The 21,704-nt window shown below is 28.5% G+C and overlaps 1 protein-coding gene and 1 long non-coding RNA gene across 2 annotated transcripts; both read left to right on the forward strand.

Moving 5' to 3' along the window:
- The first annotated feature begins 11,630 nt into the window (after positions 1-11,630).
- Positions 11,631-12,395, forward strand: LOC129304231 (uncharacterized). Its single transcript, XR_008591631.1, has 2 exons — positions 11,631-11,989; positions 12,201-12,395. It is a non-coding gene; the product is annotated as an uncharacterized LOC129304231 (long non-coding RNA).
- Positions 12,396-17,164: 4,769 nt separating this feature from the next.
- Positions 17,165-18,069, forward strand: LOC129301615 (heavy metal-associated isoprenylated plant protein 47-like). The gene is made up of 3 exons (XM_054940168.1): positions 17,165-17,236; positions 17,334-17,412; positions 17,695-18,069. The coding sequence occupies exons 1-3, from the start codon at positions 17,231-17,233 to the stop codon at positions 17,970-17,972; spliced, it is 363 nt and encodes a 120-aa protein (XP_054796143.1). The 5' UTR covers positions 17,165-17,230; the 3' UTR covers positions 17,973-18,069.
- Positions 18,070-21,704: the final 3,635 nt, after the last annotated feature.

Here is a 21,704-nt window from a genome sequence, read left to right on the forward strand (position 1 = left end):
ATCTTGATTGAGATGTGAACTTGTTATAGTTATGAAAATATGGGATTTTTTGGGTACATGTTTTGTATGTAAGATTTGACTTAGATGGTATTTTGGTACATGTTTTGTATATGAGACTTGACTTAGATGGTTGTTTCTTTCAAACTATTGAATGGAAAAATTGTAATATGACTTTGATTAGGCTATTGTTATAATGATTAAGTTCTTGAAGTCTCAACTCATTGGCTTTAGATTCTTTCCCATTGTTATTTTTCTTTTTTTTAAGGATTGATATCTTTACTTTTTTCTTTTTGTGCAAACGTTAGCTGATAACGTAAAAATTATTTGTTCATCTAAATTTATTTGTTACATTTTCAATTAAAAATTATGATACTCGGATAGTTATTTTTTACATGTTGCATTGAATCAGACTATAATGGAGGTGCCCCTTTTTCTCCAATTTTGTTTATTAGAAAAGTCTGTTGCACTTGCATGAGTTTAAGTACTTAAATCAAGAAAGCAAATTATACAAATTCCTTGGTCTTTTGGTTGGCCAAGTAGGTAGTTTGAATTGAAGTATATTCATATGTATTTTTTAGCAATAATAAAGTTACCATCATCAAGTTTTAACTGTTATGTTGTATATTAAAAAAATAGCCATTTAGAGTGTCAAAATATTAGGCGATTGGTCCTTTTTATTGTAATTCTAAATACTATAAAATCCATTATTATGCTCTTAGAGCTCGTTGATTCTAAAAAGGTGGAAAGAATAAACTATAATAGAGATTGAAATTGATATAAATTACTTTTGCTTTACCTTTTCTTTTTCAATGCAGGATATACTTGATCTAGCTAAGTACGCAACCGTGCCAATCATCAAGCTTGATAGACTACAACTACCCTTGCCAAATGATGGCTGATGCCCTTATTATAACTAAACATGTTGATCGGTTGGAAGGAGCCAAGGTTAAGTTATATTGTTAGGCTATTTTCTATGGCCAACCCTCTATATATTTGTATTTTCTTTCTTCAAAAGAATAAGATGAACTCAGAGAACCAATAATTCTGAAATTCAACAACTATTTAGAAGAGAGACTAGAATAGAGCTTCCTCTAGTGAAATTATGCCAAACATAGAACATTAATTATGCCATTGATATTTGTCCAATAAAATATATGTAACAAAGAGTTAGCCATACACAACATTATAATTGCCAACACTATTAACATACTTTCCATACTACAAAAGTAATTACAATTGCCACCATCTATATGAACTATTCAATAAACCTTATCTTCATTCTCAAATCAACATTAGCATCTTTAAGCTTCTTGATCTCCTCTAAAATTTGATTACTTATAGGACCTTCCACCCACTTAAAAAAATTGCATCCACAACCATCCTGAAAAAACAAAACAATCATAATACATAAGCGTTATCACTTTCAACACCAAATGGGGCATCCCCACATAGAAAAAAAAATCCACCACCACCATTTACCTTATAATTGGGGCATCCCACAAACTTTTGACCAAAATTTTCTTCTGTCCAAGCAATAAGCATTATCACTTCATCACCACATTTGCATCTTTCACTTAGTTGTCTACCTATTTTGTGCATTGAGGATGTCTTACTGCTTGATGGCATCAGCTTGGAATCAAATTAAATAGAATGAAGAGGACATAATCAAGTTGAAGACATAGACTTAAGAGAAGAAGATGATAGAATAGAATAAGCATATCTACAAATTCTAAAATTCTAAACAATGGCTACTTAACCTAGTTAGTTCAATGGTCTCCGTAGCCCTGGTTCGATGCGTCTTCTCCAATTTCTCCAAGTCCTCTCCTCCATCCAGACCTTGTTTCTTCATGATTTTCCACTAGTTCTAAATCTTATTCTCTTGTATCTAGATTGTGTTTCCTTGAGACTTGCTGTGAGTTCTAAATCTTGTTCTCCTCTATCTAGATTGTGTTTCCTCAAGACTTGCCGCAAGTTCTAAGTTGAACTTCTCTTCTGACCCAGATAAGGGAAACGCTCATCTCAATTTTCTTGGTTGTGCTTGTAGGGCTCCAAATGGTTCTTGGCTCTATTTGTTTCTTGTTTTTGTTCGCACAATACACACATGAATGAGGTCTAATTATTAAACAAATACTTGTTTTCTTTACCTCCTACAAAAAATATGCATTGGCATAATTAACAGTGTTAATGTTCACATCAACATAATTAACGCTATTAGTGCCATGTCAACACCCCTCAAAAAGTGTAGAGACTTAAAGTGTAGATGAAGCAAACTGTAGGGACTTGGACCAACAAAAATAAAGTATAGAGACCAATAGCAAAACTTAAACAAAGTGTAGGGATTAAAAATTATATTTTTCCTTATATATTTAACATATTTTTATCCAATTAAATTAAAATAGATAGATTTTAATGTGTTAATAACATTAATAATTAGAATTTGTGATAGAATAAATCATCTATAGAAGATCAAGTACTTTAAGTATATAAAATTAAATACATATAATTTTTTTTTAAATTTGTTCATGAAATATTAATTTTTTTTATATTAAATAAGTTTGAATATAATCCACTTTATTAAAATAACCCAAATGATTTATCGAGATACATGCTGAATTTTATATATTTTGAATTACGAGATTAGGGATGTTGGGGTTTCTTTTTGCCATCTTTGTTGTACAATAAAATGGCATGTAGCTAGCCAAAGTAAGATTAGAAAAAGATCAAATGTTATATTGATTTTTACGAATAAAGCCAAGCAATCAATTTAGCAACGCCAACTTGATGAACCCTATCAACAAGAATCACAAATCGTAGCAAAGGCTGGCTTGCGTTCACAAGGACCAATTCTATTCCCAGTCAACATTATTTAGAGACAAAGGAACTAAAGGGTAAACATGAGAATCAACTTTGACTCACAGTTTAATAACTTCGATGCTTTATGTTAGAATACATTATTTATAAAGATTTATTTTGTTTAAATTTTTGTGCAATAAAATTTATTCTGTTTAGATTTAGAAAATATTTAATATTCATTAGATACTGTTTAGATATTCATTAGTTCTTGACATGTTAATCTTTATATATTATAAGCTCTTCGGATTAATAATGTACGTCACTTTTCCTAATTTCTTTTATTTCTCTCTTAATTTCTTTTATGGTACTGAAGCTTGGTTAATCTATACTTGGTCTGTGCTAGAGCTTTGTTTTGTATAACAAAGATCTCACCCTTCTTCTCTCTTTATAGTTTATTTTTTTGAGAATCATTTCTAAATTTTCTATCTAGCGATTCATTTCACCAATAATCACTTATCAGTTTTTTGTATAATGATTCACTTCTCCGAGAATCACTCTTGAGTTTTCTACATAATGATTCATGCCTTTGAGAATCACTCTCCAGTTTGCTAGAGATTGAGAGAAGCTAGTCTGTTTTGGTCATATTTACTTCTTTAATCCTAAGTTTTCCACCTAATAATAGAAGCTAGTTCATTTTGACCGTATCTTGCTTCTTTACTTTCGAGTTTTCCACCCAGTGATAAAAGCTAGTTCATTCTTGTTGTACCTTGCTTCTTCATTGTTTTCTACTCAGTAATCCATCCTTCAAAAATCACTCTAAGATTTTGTTTAGATTCTTCATGTCAATACAAAGCTCTTACAATCTCCAGATTATTTTGAGTTTGAGGGGGTGTGTTAGAATATATTATTTATAAAGATTTCTTTTATTTAGATTTCTCATTTATTAAAATTTATTTTGTTTAGATTTAGGGAATATTTTGAATTCATTAGATATTATTAGGATATTCATTGGTGATTATTAGGTTCATCTCTTTATATTGTAACTCTCCAAACCAATAAAAAAAATCACTTTTCTAGTCTCTTCAATTTCTCTCTTGACTTCTTTCACTTTTCAAATATTCTAAGGCCCTACCATTTGATTATGCCTTCAGTCTTATTTATAAGATGGAGAGAGAGCAAAATTTTACCCTTCATTAAATGTTGGTGTTTGTGGTGATTTTTAGTATGCGGGCGTGCCACGAGTGTATCCTTAAATAGTGCGATATGCCTAAAACAATGAGTTCTTAAGGTCTTTTGTCATAATTTTTCCAGATGCAAGTGCTTAAAAATAAAGATAGAGAAAAATAGAAGAATTGCATTATGAAGGCAAACATGATATTGACATTGATAAAAAAGAAATTGCAAAATAAATAAATAAATATGTAAAACTAAAAGAAAAAAGCTAGAGCAATGATGCTACTCTTCTACTAGAAGCTGTTTATTATGTCCCATATTGGAGGGACTTGGGGAGTGCACTATATGCCCCAATAGGTTAGCCTTTTAGGAAGAGTGTAATAACTCTATGATAAAGTGGTATCAAAGCTAGATCCAAATTTGTCCAGTCATTAAGTCCCTCTGGTAGGCCACACATGACGAGGGTGTTATGGATTAGCCGTGGGAGTTGTTATGTCTCACATCGAAGGAACTTAGAGAGAGTTTTAATTATATAAACAAGTACACTGCACGCCCTAATGGATTCCCCTATTGGGCGGAGTGCCTCATGACATGTCGCTCTATTGGTTGCTAAAGGTTTACTCTACTAGATGCATGCTGATCTAACATAACTACATCTAATTTTATAAAAGGAATTATCTATGTCTAAGTATTGGTTATTGTATCGATATGTTGAGTTGAGTAGAGTTGGAGAAGTCCTGAAGGTGTTGGGGGTTGCTTCCTTTTATAGGTAAAAGGTAACAATTTTATCTTAGCTCTACTTTCCACATTTCTGATGCTATTATATGTAGTTATTCTCAAGACTTCTTCCACTCTTTCCCATCTACCGAAGTTATATATAGGTGGCTTCTAGTTACAAAATTTCTCCTATAAATTTTTATTTTTTGTTTGTAAAAAACATTTAAATTAATTTTTCACCCTTGACTTTCATGTAGAATTTTGTTTTGGCCCCCTTGACTGAGTTTCTAGATCAATCTCTAGTTCCTATAACTTCCTTCCTTCAAAAAGAACTAGTTGGGCTTACAATTACCTTCATCATTAATCCTAGTTAAACTAGATAACCAAGGTTTAACAAAGATCCGTTCAAAGAAAACAAATTTTAATAAGGGATCCTTAATATAAAAATTAAAAACATGATTATATCATTCTTCAAAAAATCAAATTATAATAATGTGCAAAAACATGGGAAAAAGAGAGAACCATAAAAAGAAAACATGAAATTAAAAACATAACTGTCATTTTTGAAAAATTATACTAGTTCACTGCGGTTAAGAGTCCTTCCCCACAGCAAAGGTACCAGCCCCACATTGAAGCGTACATTGTTGCTACTAACACTCACGCAGCAGCTCGTGGCATAGAGGCCTTCTCGCCATGACTAACACAAACCTAACTCACACCACCCAACTTAAGATTGGTGATACTGAGCATCAATGGTAGACATAAGACCCTGAGCCAGTAGGGGCAAATTTTTTTTATAAAAAATAATAAAACACATTATATATAATTGTATATTTTTTATAAAAATATATATGATTTAATAATATGATTTGATAGAAAATGTTTTCATTAAATTTATCTTAATTTGTTGTTTTAAAATATTTTATTGGTCACGTAAAGATTTGTTACTTCCTTTTAACTTCATTTTCCTTTCAAAATGCATAAAATTTGCAATCTACTAATTCAAAATTAAATTTAACATGAAAAATAATTAATGATTAAAAATAATTAAGATGATAATGAATTTAAAAACATATTTGGCTAAAATATACTTTTAGTCTTTTTAATTTCATATACAATTTTATTTTTATCTCTTAATTTTATAAAGTATATTTTCAGCATTTAACCTTAACAATATTAGTTTTATTAACAAAAAATTTATATATTAATCTTTTAAATATTGAGAAAATACCTTTATATTAAATTTAATTTTTTAAAATAACCATAATTGGCAGAAAAAATAATCATTTAAAACTAACAATATTAGAGTTAAAAAAATACTTTATAAAATTAAGAGAATAAATTAAAATCTTATATAAAATTAGAGAATCAAAAAATATACTTTAACTAACATATTTTAAACAAAGATTCATTTTATGGAACAAAAGAATACAAAGTAAATGAAATTTTTTGTACTAAAAGTGAATATTAAAATCTTTTACTTTGTTATAATATGTTTTTTTTTTGTATTAGTTTTTAATTTGCTGAAGCAAAGAAACAATTTATAAGGATTTTACATAATATTATATTTTATTTGATGGTTTTCCCTTTTCAATTTTCACTCACCATTGTGGTCTTTCTCAAATTACTTCCCCCAGCTTCTCTCTCTCTCTCTCACTCTCTCACTCACTCATTTTCTTTCTTTTTAGCTTTTCAAGCTAATTTTTCACAAATTTATATTGCCATATTGTTGTCATTCTCATTAGATGCATTTTGGAATTTCATTGCATCTTTGCTTTTGTTGTAAGGGTACCTTAAATTAAGACTTAAATTATTACAGTAATTATGGTTAATCAAAGACCAATCTAAAAGGATTATCCTACAGAAGATTAATCTAAACAAGTTATTAACATATATTTTCATAAACTATTTTAAAATAATTTAAGAACTCACATCATTCAATTAAATTTGTGTGAAAGCATGAGATTGATTAAGCATTAAGAAACACATTTGAAGATGGGAGAAAAATTTTCCCCCTATTTTCTCTTTGTGCCTTGCTCCATATAGTGTGTGTGTATATATTCTAACATAATACTTCACTACTCAAACCTATCCATAACTGGCAGCGAAAGGTCAAGTCTCAATCACATCTATCACAATAATTATCACTTAGTCATCTTACTCCACCTCTATCATCTATTTATCAATAGCTCATCACATACATAAATTTTTCTTTTTATTCATGTATAGTTAATATATACCACTCACCCTTGTACATCAAAAACATAAAGGGAAACCATAACAATATTTAAGTTTTCAAATTATGCACATAATAATAATTATTTTCATTTGCAAAAGTATTTCGGCTCACTAATATAAACATAAGTATTAAACATTTAAACCACATTTTCAAGGGCTAGCAATACACTTTCATCCAATACAAAACCCATAATACAAGTGGATAAAGAATATATTATCCTAATTAGCAATATAATAAAATGAATGCGCCTATCAAAATAAAAAAGAAAGGCCTATAAAAGTGATTATTATCACTTGGTCTAATGTTCCTTTCCTCTATTCTTTTCAGATGAACTATCTCCTATAATATAGTAAAAAGAGAGAAGTGAGTACAATCACTCAACAATTAAGATACATCTAAGTTATACAAATGTATGATAATTAATCATGAATATAATTCGCTAATAAATTTATCAAGATAACCATGTAAATAGTCATATCGAAATTATATTAATTGCATTAACATTTAACTCATGTGAATAATCTCAAGAATAAAGTCAAATACAAAATTGGCAGATTGCCCACAAGTACTGATTGTTTGTACAAAATTGGCACAAGTGCAATTATGTATATTTTTCACATATTTATCACATGTTTTCATTTTCACAATTACAATAATAGTCTCAAACATAGCCATTAATCACTCAAATGGCATAATAATAATAAAATATATGATCAATATTTTCTTTATATCCCCTTTATTTTCTTTGAGAAATCTATAGGCCAACAATTGAAAGGGATTGTCTATGTGTTAAGAGTACCCAAGGCCTCAATCATGTCATAAGGGACTACCAAGTTAGGGTTATCTTACTTATTTATGAACACAATTTTCCCTAAATACATATTATAGGGTGTCATACCCAATACTAACTCTACCTAAAACTCCACGTAGGCCATTAGGGTTAAGCCCCATAACATGAACAATGCTACAGTACCTTATAAGATAAATAGCGGTTATAACCCTTAGGATCAACGGTTAATAGCTAAGTACCATATGAATTATGCACAACCGCCAGCTTCTTTACTAAGGTGAACTTCTATTATATGATCATACTTGTGAGAAAATGCATTTCAATAACTCTCAAATGTGTAATTCACAATTTTCCCACATGAAAGCATAAATTAATATTAATATTTCACATTACAAAGAAATCTTTCATATTTATTTCTTTTTCTCCACATATAGCCATCATATTCAAATTCTTTACATGTGTACTCATTAAATTTGTTACAAATCATATGATCTCAACAATGCCGCATATGCGTTCCAAACAACAATTCCAAGTTTCGATGATATATACATATACAATATATATATATATATATATTCATTTGTTTCACAAACAAATAAATTTCTTCTTGTTACCTTAACCATTGAGAGGTCAAACGTTATCTCTTAAATCAATACTTTCAAAACTTTTCAAAATTTAAATGGTTCCAAATGATAATTAATTTACAATTAATCATATCATAATGTGTCAATAATATCATTAATAGAATTTTCAATTATATTCCAACATTTAAGTTTTTTTTTTAAGACTTTAGTCTTAGCCTCTTGAATTGTAAAATTCAATTTAACTCTTTCAACATTTCAAATCCTAATTCCTCAATATCCAGCAGCAATGTAAACATTCAACAATTAATTTAATATCCAATAACTCATCCTAAGCCATAAATTCAAACTCCATTCATTCCAATATTCCAAAACATCACAAATATCGACCTTAAGAATCCCAAGTCCACCAAATTATCATTATAAACAAAGTTATTTTGATTAATCCTCAAGAATATCATAATCCAATTGGTAAGAAAATCTCCGATTCTCAACTTAATCCATAATCAAGCATTTCAACACCAATTCTGTTTTTCTTACTCCAAATTACTGAATTAACGTCAAATCATTTTCTTTAATAAAAATTCCAAACACTCTAAGACTTGGAGTCCTAAGAAACCTTCACTTCTAATTTCAAGCTTAAATCCCAAAACTAAGAAAAAAAATTAGAATCTCAACAATACCTCAAACAAATCCAAATCAATTATTCAAACTTGAATTTAATCCATACAAATATCATATCTATTACAAATAATAAACTTTGTAATTAAAACCCTAATTTTAAATAATCAAATCAATCAATAGGGCAAATCTAAACCAATAAAATTTAAGTATAAATTTAGCTCTTCAATCCTATAGGTCCTATTTGTTAAAACTCACACTTACTCCAAGCCTTAATCCTAAAATACTTTAGAAAAATTACTATCATTAGAAAGTTCTTGATGTTCTTGATGAGATGGGAAATATTTATAAGGGAGTTTTAGGAATAAAAGTGGTTTTGAGTACCTAAGTGATCTTAACAGCTTGAATATTTACATGAAATGGCGGACCTTGCATGAGGAAAATGACGCGACTCACTTCTGGACGGAGGGAGGGAGAATGATATGTTGAAAAAAGGAGGATAGCTTAATAAGTGATAAGTGACCTAAGTGATCTTAAGAGCTTGGATATTTACCTGAAATGGCGGACCTTGCATGAGGAAAACGACGTGACTCACTTCTGGACGAAGGAAGAGAGAATGATATGTTGAAAAAAAGAGGATGGCTTAATATATGATAAGTGATTGTGTGTGTCAAGTTTGTGGGCCAGAAAGGATATAAATGAATTGGGCATGAAATATTTCTATTTAGTTAATGGGAACTTTTCTTACTTTCTTCTTGTATTTTTTATATTATTATTATTATTTTATTCTCAAGAATTTCCTAAAAATCTAAAGGGTTGAACCAAAATTTATGTATTTTACTCAAATAAAATTCTCATAATATTTGAATGCTTATAATATTCTAAGTTGGAAGAATTTCTCAAATAATTTTATTTAATCATACCTAACTTTATTGATTTTCTTCCTTTTCTAAAAATTATAATTTAGATTTAAGTCTTTAAAATTAAACTCATTTTAGGAAAATTCTGTTCACTTAAATAATTATATGAAAATTTTCATTTGCCATGAAATAATTTCTTCCTAATATTATGTAATCCAATAAATAAAAATTGAGATGTTACATCTATTTCTTTCTTTACTCTATCAATTAAGCTTGTTCAGTAGGTGCAAGATTAAGAGATAAGGAGAGGCAATGATACAAACATTAATACTACACCTTTGGTTTCAAAAAATTTTAAGGGGGTATCTGCCCACCCTAAAATCAATGTAGATTTGCCACCACTAAGGATCATGCCTGATCCACACCACACTCGTAAGTTGTTAGTAATACTAAGCATATTAATAATGAAATTATATCAATTACTGTGTGCAAATTTAGTGAAGGCCTCACTATGTAATTTTACTATTTTAACCTTCTATTACTCTAGGATAAACTCATACCCCTCATGATCATACAAGTTTAATTCTACATATGTAAATCTAACTTATGCATATCATAGTAACTTGATATAATCATAATCATCAAAACTTGCATGTTTATCACATCTCATGCACAATAATCATAACAACCCATCGTCTTAACATTAATAATACATCGCCAATCCATGCCCACATTTCATCATATTAACATTAATCACACTTAGCCAATCTAAGTCCACAAATCACCTCTCATTATCACATAGTATTCACATAAACATAGTTATTAAAAATTTTACCACCAGTAGGCATGCTTGCCTTTTAACATTAACTTAATGTCAACAAATTTACCAACAAGTTCATATTTCTCATTTTAGACCATTGATAATACAATCATAAATTACAGTTACAAACACTATGATACACAATAATTAAATTTTTAGTTATCCCAACTCTTAGATTATCACTTCAAGAATACAACTTGGATTCTAAGAGAACCTTTAACAAGCTTAAATACTTTCAAAGGTGCATGATAGAATGTTTAAATATGAAAACGTGCTGTTTGCTATGGCTGAAAGTGCCACTGGCCAGGCCAATAGTGCCATTTCACTAACTCAATTTTAAAATTCATAATTAATTTCACACATCTCCAAAAATTATGAATTAGAACTCTATATAAAGCTTGAGATGTTTACTTTCTAATGTAAAAAGAATTACTCAAAAATATCATTATTTGCTCTTTAAAAATCTTTGGTTACAAAGATAACTCATTTTTTATCTTCTTCCAAACCCTCGTTCATTATGAGTCATTTTTGAATATATTTAAATACCCTTAAATTTCCTTAAAATATTACTAACCTAATTAAATTGAAGGGTTAACATTTGAGGATGTTATAGGGCTAGGGCCAAAAATAAGATTTTAGCCTAAAAAATTGAATTTGGGACAAAAATTATTCAATAAAAAAATATGTTATTAAAATACTTGATTTGGTTCTATTTATAAGGTTGTGAGAGAAATTTTTTTCTATTTATAAATTATATTATTAAATTTTTATTACAATTTTTTTATTTTACTCTCTATTAAATATTGATGATAGAAATTGTATTATTAAAATAAGATAAAAGGGTAAAAATATGTTGCCACTTTTTTTCTTTAAGAGGCTCCTAGTATTTTATTATTATTATTATTTTTAGAGCCACGTTGCACCAAAACTTTAAAAAACGTGCAATTTCGCCTCGTGTTGGCCGTTAGTTAATCGTGCATTTGCTTTTAATTACCACATGTCATTTTTAAACAAACATATACATGCGTCTCACTCTTCTCTTTCCTTCCCTCAAGAAATCCCATTGTCTTCCTCAGGCCCTCTTCCCATCAGCTTCTTTCCGGCCACTTTCATCAGGAACAGATGCCTGGCCTACCAAGCCCTTGTCCAAAGTAACAGAAGATCTCGGCACTTTGTTATTACTCTATCGCAGGCGAGGTTGGCTGCCGAGTTTCTGAGTCTTTGTCATCGTCGTCCTCCCCTGAGACTCGGGGTCTTGTCGCTTGTGGCACTGGCGTCAGCGTCTCAATCTTCACCAACAATTTCTCGATGGTGTCTTTGCCGTGACTTGCCTCAACTCCTCTGAAGCCTGCAATTCTCGCTCCATCAACAATGCCAATGTTCTCGCCATCTCCGGTATGTCCTGAATCGGCCATTGAAATTTTGGATACCTGGCTCAGTACCCCTTTCCCAAATTGGGCAGGGGACTGTTGAAGGGGTTGGATTCGTTTTTTTTGGCTTTATTTTCCACCTTGCTTTTGGCCCCTTATTTAATCATTTTGGCTGTCAAGGGTATGACCTCTCCTTCAAGGTTAGTTTTTAAAGTCATTTGACTTGTGTTCTCCAGGTTTATGGTATCTCCTTCTGCATCTCTGGCGACAAAAGTCTGACTTAGTTGCTGGTTCAATTTCCATTTTGAATCTATCTTGCTTATATGCTTGTGATGGCTTTTTTATTGTTTAAAGATTAAACCTTATCCAAGCTTGAATGTGCGATCTCCTGTAAGAAGACAAGAAAATTCAATCCATATAATACGTCATCACTTTCTCTTCTCTTACTCTGGTTTTCTTTGCATGGACGCTGTGTTTGGAGTTTGAATCTCTCTGGCTTTTCATCTGGAGCACATGGGCAACGGCTGAATTTTGATTTGATATGAGGGTTTCGTTGATTTTCTTTTCCCTTCTGAGATTTTCTTGCCTGCTTTAGAAGTTTTTCTTGCATTTTTCTCGGGCAAATCATTTGGATTAGACGAAGATGGTGGGAGAGGGTCAGGGTTAAGTGCGCGGGAGATTACTTTTCTTGGATTTCTCTGGTACACGAACGATAGTCGGAGATGCGAATGCACTGGAGAGAAGGAAGGGGAATAGTTCAGCGAGTGACAGAACGACACGTGTAAAATTTTTAGTCAAAGTCAAATTTAACAGTAAAATGTTTGTTTAGGTTAACGATTTGGTGAAATTGCACAATGATTAAAAGTTTTGTGTCATTGTTCGAAAGAATATATAGAATATGGGGCGCCTATGAAGGAAAATTTTAGGAGCATTTTTGCCCATTTACTTATTAAAATATATATATATTTAATATAAATAAAATTAAAAACGTATTAAATTTTTAGACAAAGTAATAAGATTTGAGATTTTAAATTTGATAAAATATATTAAAAGTAACTTATAAACAAAACTAAAATAATATGTATATTTAATGAGGACATAGTCTAAAAATTTTGGACAAAACTAATGAGTTTTGAGAGTTTTTTTAAACTCTTTAAAATATGTAAAATAATTTGTATATAAAATTACAAGGAGTATTAATTACGACACATTGGAAATAAATCAACGGCATAACAACTTCAAGAAAAAGAAAATCACAAAACTCATCCTCATGGGTACATCTGATCGTTATTATATAAGACACCCTAAAAGAGATATATATGGTCCTTGTTATAAGTTATTTCATAAGTATTAATTAATATTTTTTAGTATTATTTTTATTTAAAATTATTTATTATAAGAGAGAATATAATACAAATTGAATTTTTTTTAAAAATATGGATAACATAAAAAATTTTCAATTTTTAAATAAAGTCAATGACTTAACTAATTTTTGTTGGTTCTGATGATGTGTTAGAAATGCATTATAACAATCAAGGAGTATGTGCATTAATAATAATTATAAGAACTGCATGTGTACTAGATAGTACAACTTATAGGCATTAAAAATAGTAAAATCATATAATGCATGTATATGTATACATATGTATATGTACATTATTTTTTAAAAAAATCAATCAGATAGGTATATGACTAATTTAGTCATTGTAAGAAAAATTGACAGAAAATTTATAGAGATAATGACCTGACTGATTTAGATATAAAATAAAAAAAAATATTTTATCGGAATTAAATCCTGAAGTTGAGAGCTCGCATATCAATATTTTTTAACTTCAAATCTTAAACTGAAATTCTTTTAATAATTTAGTAACAACATGGCTAACTAAACAATTGAGTCTAGAAAGTCTGCACAAAAGTTTGACATTCAACCCACGAGCTTGGAAGTTATACTGATATATTTGGGATATATATATATATATATATATATATATAAATAGAGAATATTATATAGAAGATGATAACGATATATAAGAAGATAAATGGATAAGCTAACTCATGATCCTTAAATCAAATAACACCATAAATTATAAACTTATTTATTATACAAATTACCCCCATAACTTTTGAAAATCATGTAATATTGTCATTAACAAAAGTTAACTTTAACTTTTAATTAATTAGAAAATGAACAAAAATGATATCAATAATTACATAAAAAGGACAAATTTTTTTGATTTTTTTCTATAAATATTGTTTGTAATTTTTTGCTCTTTATTGTAATTTTTTAGATTTTTGTATCATTTCTTAGTCAATTAATAGTCAAAGTTAATTTTTATAAGCAATAGAAGCCAGATTACACCATTTTAAAAAGCTAAGAGATCAAATTGCACAATAAACAAGTTTGGACTCCATAGAATTACTTGACTTAAATTTTAGGAAGTAATTTGCTTATTTATTCTATATAAAATATTCTTAGGGAAGAAAGTTAAAAAAATTAGTGTATAATATTGTTTATATATAGAATTATATGGATATCTCAATCCTCTCACTCAATAAGTACTCCACATGGTAATATGAAGATCATCAACTCAATTGAATTGTTACTAGAAATGTTGGCATAAAATATATTCCCTTCGTTCAAAAATATAAGATATTTTTTAAAAAATTGGATGTTCAAAAATGTAAAGCATTTTTAGTTTTTTGAAGTATACTTATTACCTTTTTTTTAAGAGTGCCCTTATTAATGAATGACTTTATATTTATTATAGAGTGTTTAATAGGAGTTAATATTAAAAAATAGGTTTAGTTTGAAAGTATGTAACTATTTTATTAGAAGGTGAGATTCGATAAAAAATATCTTACATTTTTTAATGGAAGAAGTAGAGAACATTAAATCATAGTTATAATTTTTTTTGTATCCTCAATAACTTAATTGCAAAGAAAAACTCACATGATCATATTTATAAAAGTCATTTTCAATATGTTTCATTGAAACTAAGAAAAATTTTAAAATTCATTCACTATATTTAAAAATTTAATAAGTTTTTAAATTTGCTCATATTAAATATATATATATTTTAATAACTTATTTTCTCTAACCAAAATTTAATTAAGGATAAAAGGGAAAATTTGCTATAAAAATTTGGATTAAAGGGCTTTATTGGCTCTCAACTATTCTTTTTTTGGCTAGAGGCTCTCAGCTATTCATCCATGAGTATATGATATTTTAAACTTTCAACATTTGAGAAATGATGCATTGAGCACTCTGTCCGAAAAAAGTTAAAAATTGCAACAACAAAAAAGAGATTAAAAATTACATAGAGGGACCCATAAAATTATACATGAGTACTCTATATGAAAATTAACGTCAATTAAGTTTTCCTAAATTAATGAAAAGTTAACATTTTGAAGTTTTTATTTTTTTTATAATTTTTTGTGTTAATTAACGATTAATGTTAGCTTTTATAATGACAGGTACCCAATACATCATTTTTAAATATTGAGGGAAAAAAGTACACTACATATAAGTTTATAATTTCAAATGTTTCTGAGCAAATAGTTGAGAAGTAAAAATGCTTGTTAATCCTAAAAATTTCTTGATGTAATTTATAAATAAGACCCAAAAAATCTTCTCTCTCGGTGTATTGTAGAATAGGACCAAAGGGAGTGGTTAAAATACATTCTCATAAAGTCAGCCGTTAACTCACTGATTCATTTATTTTTTTTATCATCAAGCTAAGCATAAATTTTAAAGGTTAATGAAATCCCATGGCTACGGCGTGGACAGTCGTTAATGAGAGGAATTGAGTCATTCATGGGATCTAGATTCAAACTTACAAGGTGTATGCACAAATTTATTAGCTTAGGTCTGGACTGGAGGCAGAAAAGGAAAATCTAATTAATTATAAGAACAACTTCCCATGGAAAAGGAAAACTGTTAATAAATCCCTCTTCGGGGTCTAAATTGTGCTAGAGATCAAAGGACTAGGATATCAGCAGATAGGATTCGAGTACAAGTAGATAGGCTCGAGATTTTACGGTTATCTACTTGCGCTCTGGTCTTTTGATTCTCCAGCACAATTTAAGCTTACTAACAATTTTCTCCCATGAAAATCTCTCATGCTCTGTACCCTAGAACCACAAGTTTCTAATTCTTATTTCTAAAATCTTCTCTCCAAAGTAAACAGAGGACAAATTTAAAGAGATAAAAGAATAAAAAGTTATAAATGTCCCAATCAATGATAGACTCATTCTAATCTCAACATCTAGATAATCATTATAGTAATATCACTTCTAGTTAAATTGAATCTTAGTTAAGTTCAACAACCAACACAACGGCGATTAGAATTTAACGATATACACCAATTCCCCAAAACATATTTGACTGTTCAAAGCTCCATATATATATATATATATATATACAGAAAACCATGTGAAACTAACAGCGACCGAGATTAAGAATTTATATCTTAACTTTTGAAATGAAACCTTTTGAGGTTTAATTAGCACTAAAAAAACACTGCGTAATTATATTTTGGAAAAAAAAATTACATATAAGTTTCAAATAAAAACCTTATTTATAATTAAATATTGTGAATTTGTAAAATTACAACTAAATCGTCTCTTGAGAACTAACTGTAATTTGTTATAGATGTGAAAAAAATTTAATGCCCAAACTTCAAACTAATTCAATTGTAAATTCATTGAAGACTATAGTTACAATTTATCACGAATTTGCAGTTAAAATATCGTAACTTAACAATTAAAATTTCATAATTTACAAATAAAATAAACTGTGATTATATATGGTCCCAAGAGATAGGGTTGTATTTTTGCAAATTCACATGATTTATTTATAAGTAAATTTTTTATTTGGGATTTTTACGTAATTTTATACATACGTAGTCAAAACTAACAACCAGCCACCTTGGCTGGAAAAAAAAAACAAAATATATAGCAAGAACTTTCCCTGACGTGTGACGCTGTGATCAGTTTGACCATTCAAACGAGATGGGGGAATATAATAGAAGTGAGACTGATTCTACAAGTAATCAAGAGACAATATAATACTCTAACCATCTCATTAATTGAATAGCAAATTGTGGTTTACTTTGAAGTCAATATAAACAATACAGTAAATCTCACCAACAGAGTGTGTATATATAACCACACATATCAGATCAGTTCCCCAGAATCACAACACAAACCCACATATCATTGAAGTTTCACTCTGCACAAAGTCAAGTATTTCCCAGCGTCGTCAAACATGCCAGTGAGCTTACTCTAAACCAATTTATGATCTCTCTCTCTCTCTCTCTATTAATAATTGTGCTGTGTGTAACGGAGTATGTGTTTGTAATTGGTTACAGAAAAAGATAATTATAAAGTTGGAAGTCTGCAATGAAAAAACCAGAACCAAGGCCATGAAGATAGCAGCAGTGAGACAAGGTAGCTTTAATAACTCAACAATCTCAGGTTGACTTGGTCATATGTGTTTACTTTCTTTCCGCATTTTGCTTTTGTCATTTATCAAAACATAAATCCTATTATTACAATAATTAACTTTTACAAAATTTCAGTTTAACAAATCAACTTTCGACGAACTAAAACTAGATATGTGTGTGTGTGTACGAGGGGCACATTTTGAGATGACCTTTTAATTTTAATTACATGAAGAATTCTAATTTTGCGTTCACTATTGCAACCGAATTCAATCCCTGTGTGTTTTAGGAGTGAACTCGGTGGCGATGGAGGGCGAAGGAAGAGACCAAGTGGTGGTGACAGGTGAGGGAGTCGACTCGGTCGAGTTGGTGAACTTGCTGAGGAAGAAGCTAGGGTATGCCACAATTGTGAGTGTGCAAGATGTGAAACCAGGAGACAAGAAGAATGAGGATGATGAATTGAAGCCAATTGAATATTATGGATATTGTGGTCCCTATCCTCCAGCCCCATATTATCAACGAGTCGTTTATGATCCATATCCTAACAATTCTTGCTCCATCTTATGACGCACCTAGCACACCACAACTAAAGCAAGACATAGAGACATGTATCTTTTTAGAGTTTCTATATATATATATATATATATATATATATATATCTATATTTTGCAGCTTTTACCGTAATATTTCTACATATATAACAAAATGAATAAATGAAAAATGATCTATCGGCATAGATCGGGTTGATTTATTTTTCATTATTACCATTTAAATGTTTTTAAAAATATTACCGTAATGCTTCTAGTGATTAAATAAATAATAGTATATGTTTATCTTAAATAAATAGTTAATTGGATGGATGATTTTGTGTATGGGTAAAGATATTTAGCTAGGGAGATTATGAATTCAAATCCAACGCAGATGTATCACCTTATCACCATAAGCTATATTATATTTGCGAGGATTTTTTTTTTTTTAATAAGACGGAGAGAATACTCGTAAGGATTATTTTTGTTACTAATAGGTTGGATATATTATGGATATGAATTCCTCTTATTGTATTGAATTCATTTAACCGTGTAGTTTACTTTTTTAGGATCTTTCTTTAATTATAGGCTTTTAAATTTTTAACCATTATACATAGAGCAAATAATCTCATTGGGCGAGGTCAATTATTTGCTTTCCGTGCCTAAGAAAGATTAATGTCTAACAGATAGATAGAGAATACATGCTCATAGTGACACAAAAATAATATATTCTTATTTTTGTTATAAATTGATTATATGTTAGAATTTTGAGGCAACTTTGGCTTAGTATTTAACTAAGCCATTGGGTTTTATACATAAGAAACGTAGACATCGATCCCTTGCTCAAATGGGATTCGAATGAGGTAGTGTTATTCACTATGAAGTAAGATATCATCATGCCCCCATGCAATACTCCCTTCATTAAAAAATATAAGATATTTTTAATTGAATCTCATTTCTCAATAAAATAGTTATTTATTTTTCAACTAATGCTATCTTTTCATATTTATTCCTATTAAACACTTTGTAATAAATATAAAGTCATTATTAATAAAGGTACTTTTGAAAAAAAAAAAGCAATAATTACCTTTCAAAAGATTAAAAATGCTTTACATTTTTAAACATTCAACTCTTTAAAAAATACCTTATATTTTTAAACGGAGGGAGTATTTTTTAAGTTATCAACTCAAAGGGTCTTCACTTGTCACTTTCGCCATTTTCATAATGCTCATATTGTTTATATTGTTGTATGATTTAGTAGTATTTAGTTTATTTTTATTTATTTTATTTTTTGCTATCGGACATATGAATTGAATTTTTAATATTCTTTGTTCCGTGTATGAAAGGAAGAGGCCTTTTCATCATTTCATTGCATACAATAAATCGAATTTTATTTTTTTATATAATTATTTAATTAGGTTATAATTGAGTATTGTGAAAATAGAATTTTATTAATGTTATATAACAAAAATAGTAGTTTTTTTTTAGACAAAGTATTCTTTCATATAAAAATATTCTCTCCGTTCGAAAATGTAAGACATTTTTAAACAAATCCCACTCTCCAATAAAATAGGTATCTACTTTCAAACTAACCTTATCTTTTCATATTCACTCTTATTAAACACCCTACAATAAATATAAAGTCATTATCAATATGGCCACTTTAAAAAAAAAGTAATGATTATACCTCGAAAGATTAAAAATGTTTTATATTTTTGAACATTCAACTCCTCAAAAAATGTTTTTTTTTAATGGAGAAAGTATGATTTTATATTTTTAAATTATCATTTTATTATATTTTATTAATTTCATTCAACTCAATGTCCGTATCAAACTTAAATGTATTAATATCAGCTTGATGTTTTCGTTGCTTAGGTATTTTTTTTTTTTTTGTTGGCCAACACGTTGCTTGCATTACATTACAACATATTTGACTTTCTTTGCAACCCCCTGCCACAAGTGAAACTTAAAAATTGGAGATATTATTGCACATATATATTCTACTTTTGAAGACTTTATAAGACCAAGTCAGGTATCAAGTTTTTTTTTTTTTTAAAAAAATTATGTCCTGAAAAACATTCCTGCCTTAGCGTGCAAGTTGCAACTTTATTTCTATCTAACTTGAATAAAGAACGAGATTGTTCAAGGATGTTTTAAACAGAAAGATGGAAATTAGAATTTGGAATGTGAACCAACCTAAAATACATGGATTGGACAAAATGTACTTTGAATTGGATTCAACTTATTTTTATACAGGTTGAGATTTCATGAGTAGGTCACCAACTCATTTACTTATTTTTTACATGAATATTTTTTTAAATACCCAAGTGATAAAGTTCTAATATGACTATATGATATTCCATGCTGCTAAAAAAATTCACGTCATAAATATATGAGATTGATCCACTCTAAATCTGCTTGTCTTGTGAAGTTGTAATGACAAAACTACCTCCATTTTTTAAAATATTTTTATAAATAATGCAGGCTAAGTGAGTCATACCTAACCAGTCAAAGCTAATCTATTTGGTTCATAAGTTATTTGGTCCCAATAATAATAAAAAAAACATTTTTATTCAAGTCAATTTTTCCCCTACCGTCCTAACCTTTATATTTGGATAGATAAACCTAAATAACCCAACTTATATTCCCATCTCTAATTGTAATTGAGATACAAAGTTAGAAATAGTGAAATTAATCCTAACTCATCTTATCTTATATATATTGCAAACCATCGTTAAATATGATTGCCAAAAAAAAAATCCTTAAATATGTAATGAGTAATGTTTTTGTCCCCAAAAAAAATTCAGTGTTATCGTTCTAAAATTTTTTATATTTTAAAAATTTGAGTGAGATTCACAAAAAAAAAAAAAAAACGTGTGAGACTTAAATTGAAAAATAATGGTTGATATTAGACAACAAGACATATAGTAAAAATAAAGGGTAAGATTTGTAATAAAATAACAAAATTAATTCAGACAAAAGTGTTTAGAGTGCGTATGTAACCTAGTGATTTTTATTTGTTTGAAATTAGCTTACACAAAGTAATAAATTTTAAATAACATAATTTGTTGAATGTATTTTTCACATGTATAAGATAATAAATAATAGAATAAAATATAAGTATGAATAAGAAAAATTATATAATATAACATTTTATTGTTTAGCGTAATATTTTTTAATTTTTTTAAATATACATTTAATATTTTAATAATATATAAGGTTTTATTTTATTTTTTAATTTTATAAAGTATTTTTTTAGTCTTTTACTTTTAAAATCACTGATTTCGTTACAAAATTTTTTTATATTAAACTTTTAAATATTAAAAAAATATTTTTAATTATCGATGATTAAGTATAATTTTTTAAAAATAATAATTATTGGTACAAAAGATAATTATTTAAAACTAATGTTGTAAGAGTTAGATGATTAAAAAAATAAATTATAAAATTAAGAGATTAAATTAAAACTTTATGTAAAGTTAAAGGATTAATAAAATACTTTAACCAATTTTTTTTTTTTTTACTTTACAAATACTAAAAGTCTAAAACAACTATGTATGTCGCACGGCAATGATTGTAATTAGCATTTATATGGAATGAAATTATTCATATATAATAAACATGTTAATATGGAACCAAATCATTCATTCTAACTTAAAATTAATTATTAATTAATTAATATTTATATAGGATGGAGAAACCTTTCATAAAAAGTAATTAGCACTAAAAAAATGAAGCAAAGTGATGTGTGAATTTTAACTCTGACAATTAT

The sequence above is a fragment of the Prosopis cineraria genome, unplaced genomic scaffold (assembly GCF_029017545.1).
Source record: "Prosopis cineraria cultivar Desert tree isolate PC_DT_omini unplaced genomic scaffold, ASM2901754v1 PC2, whole genome shotgun sequence".
Lineage (NCBI taxonomy): Eukaryota > Viridiplantae > Streptophyta > Magnoliopsida > Fabales > Fabaceae > Prosopis > Prosopis cineraria.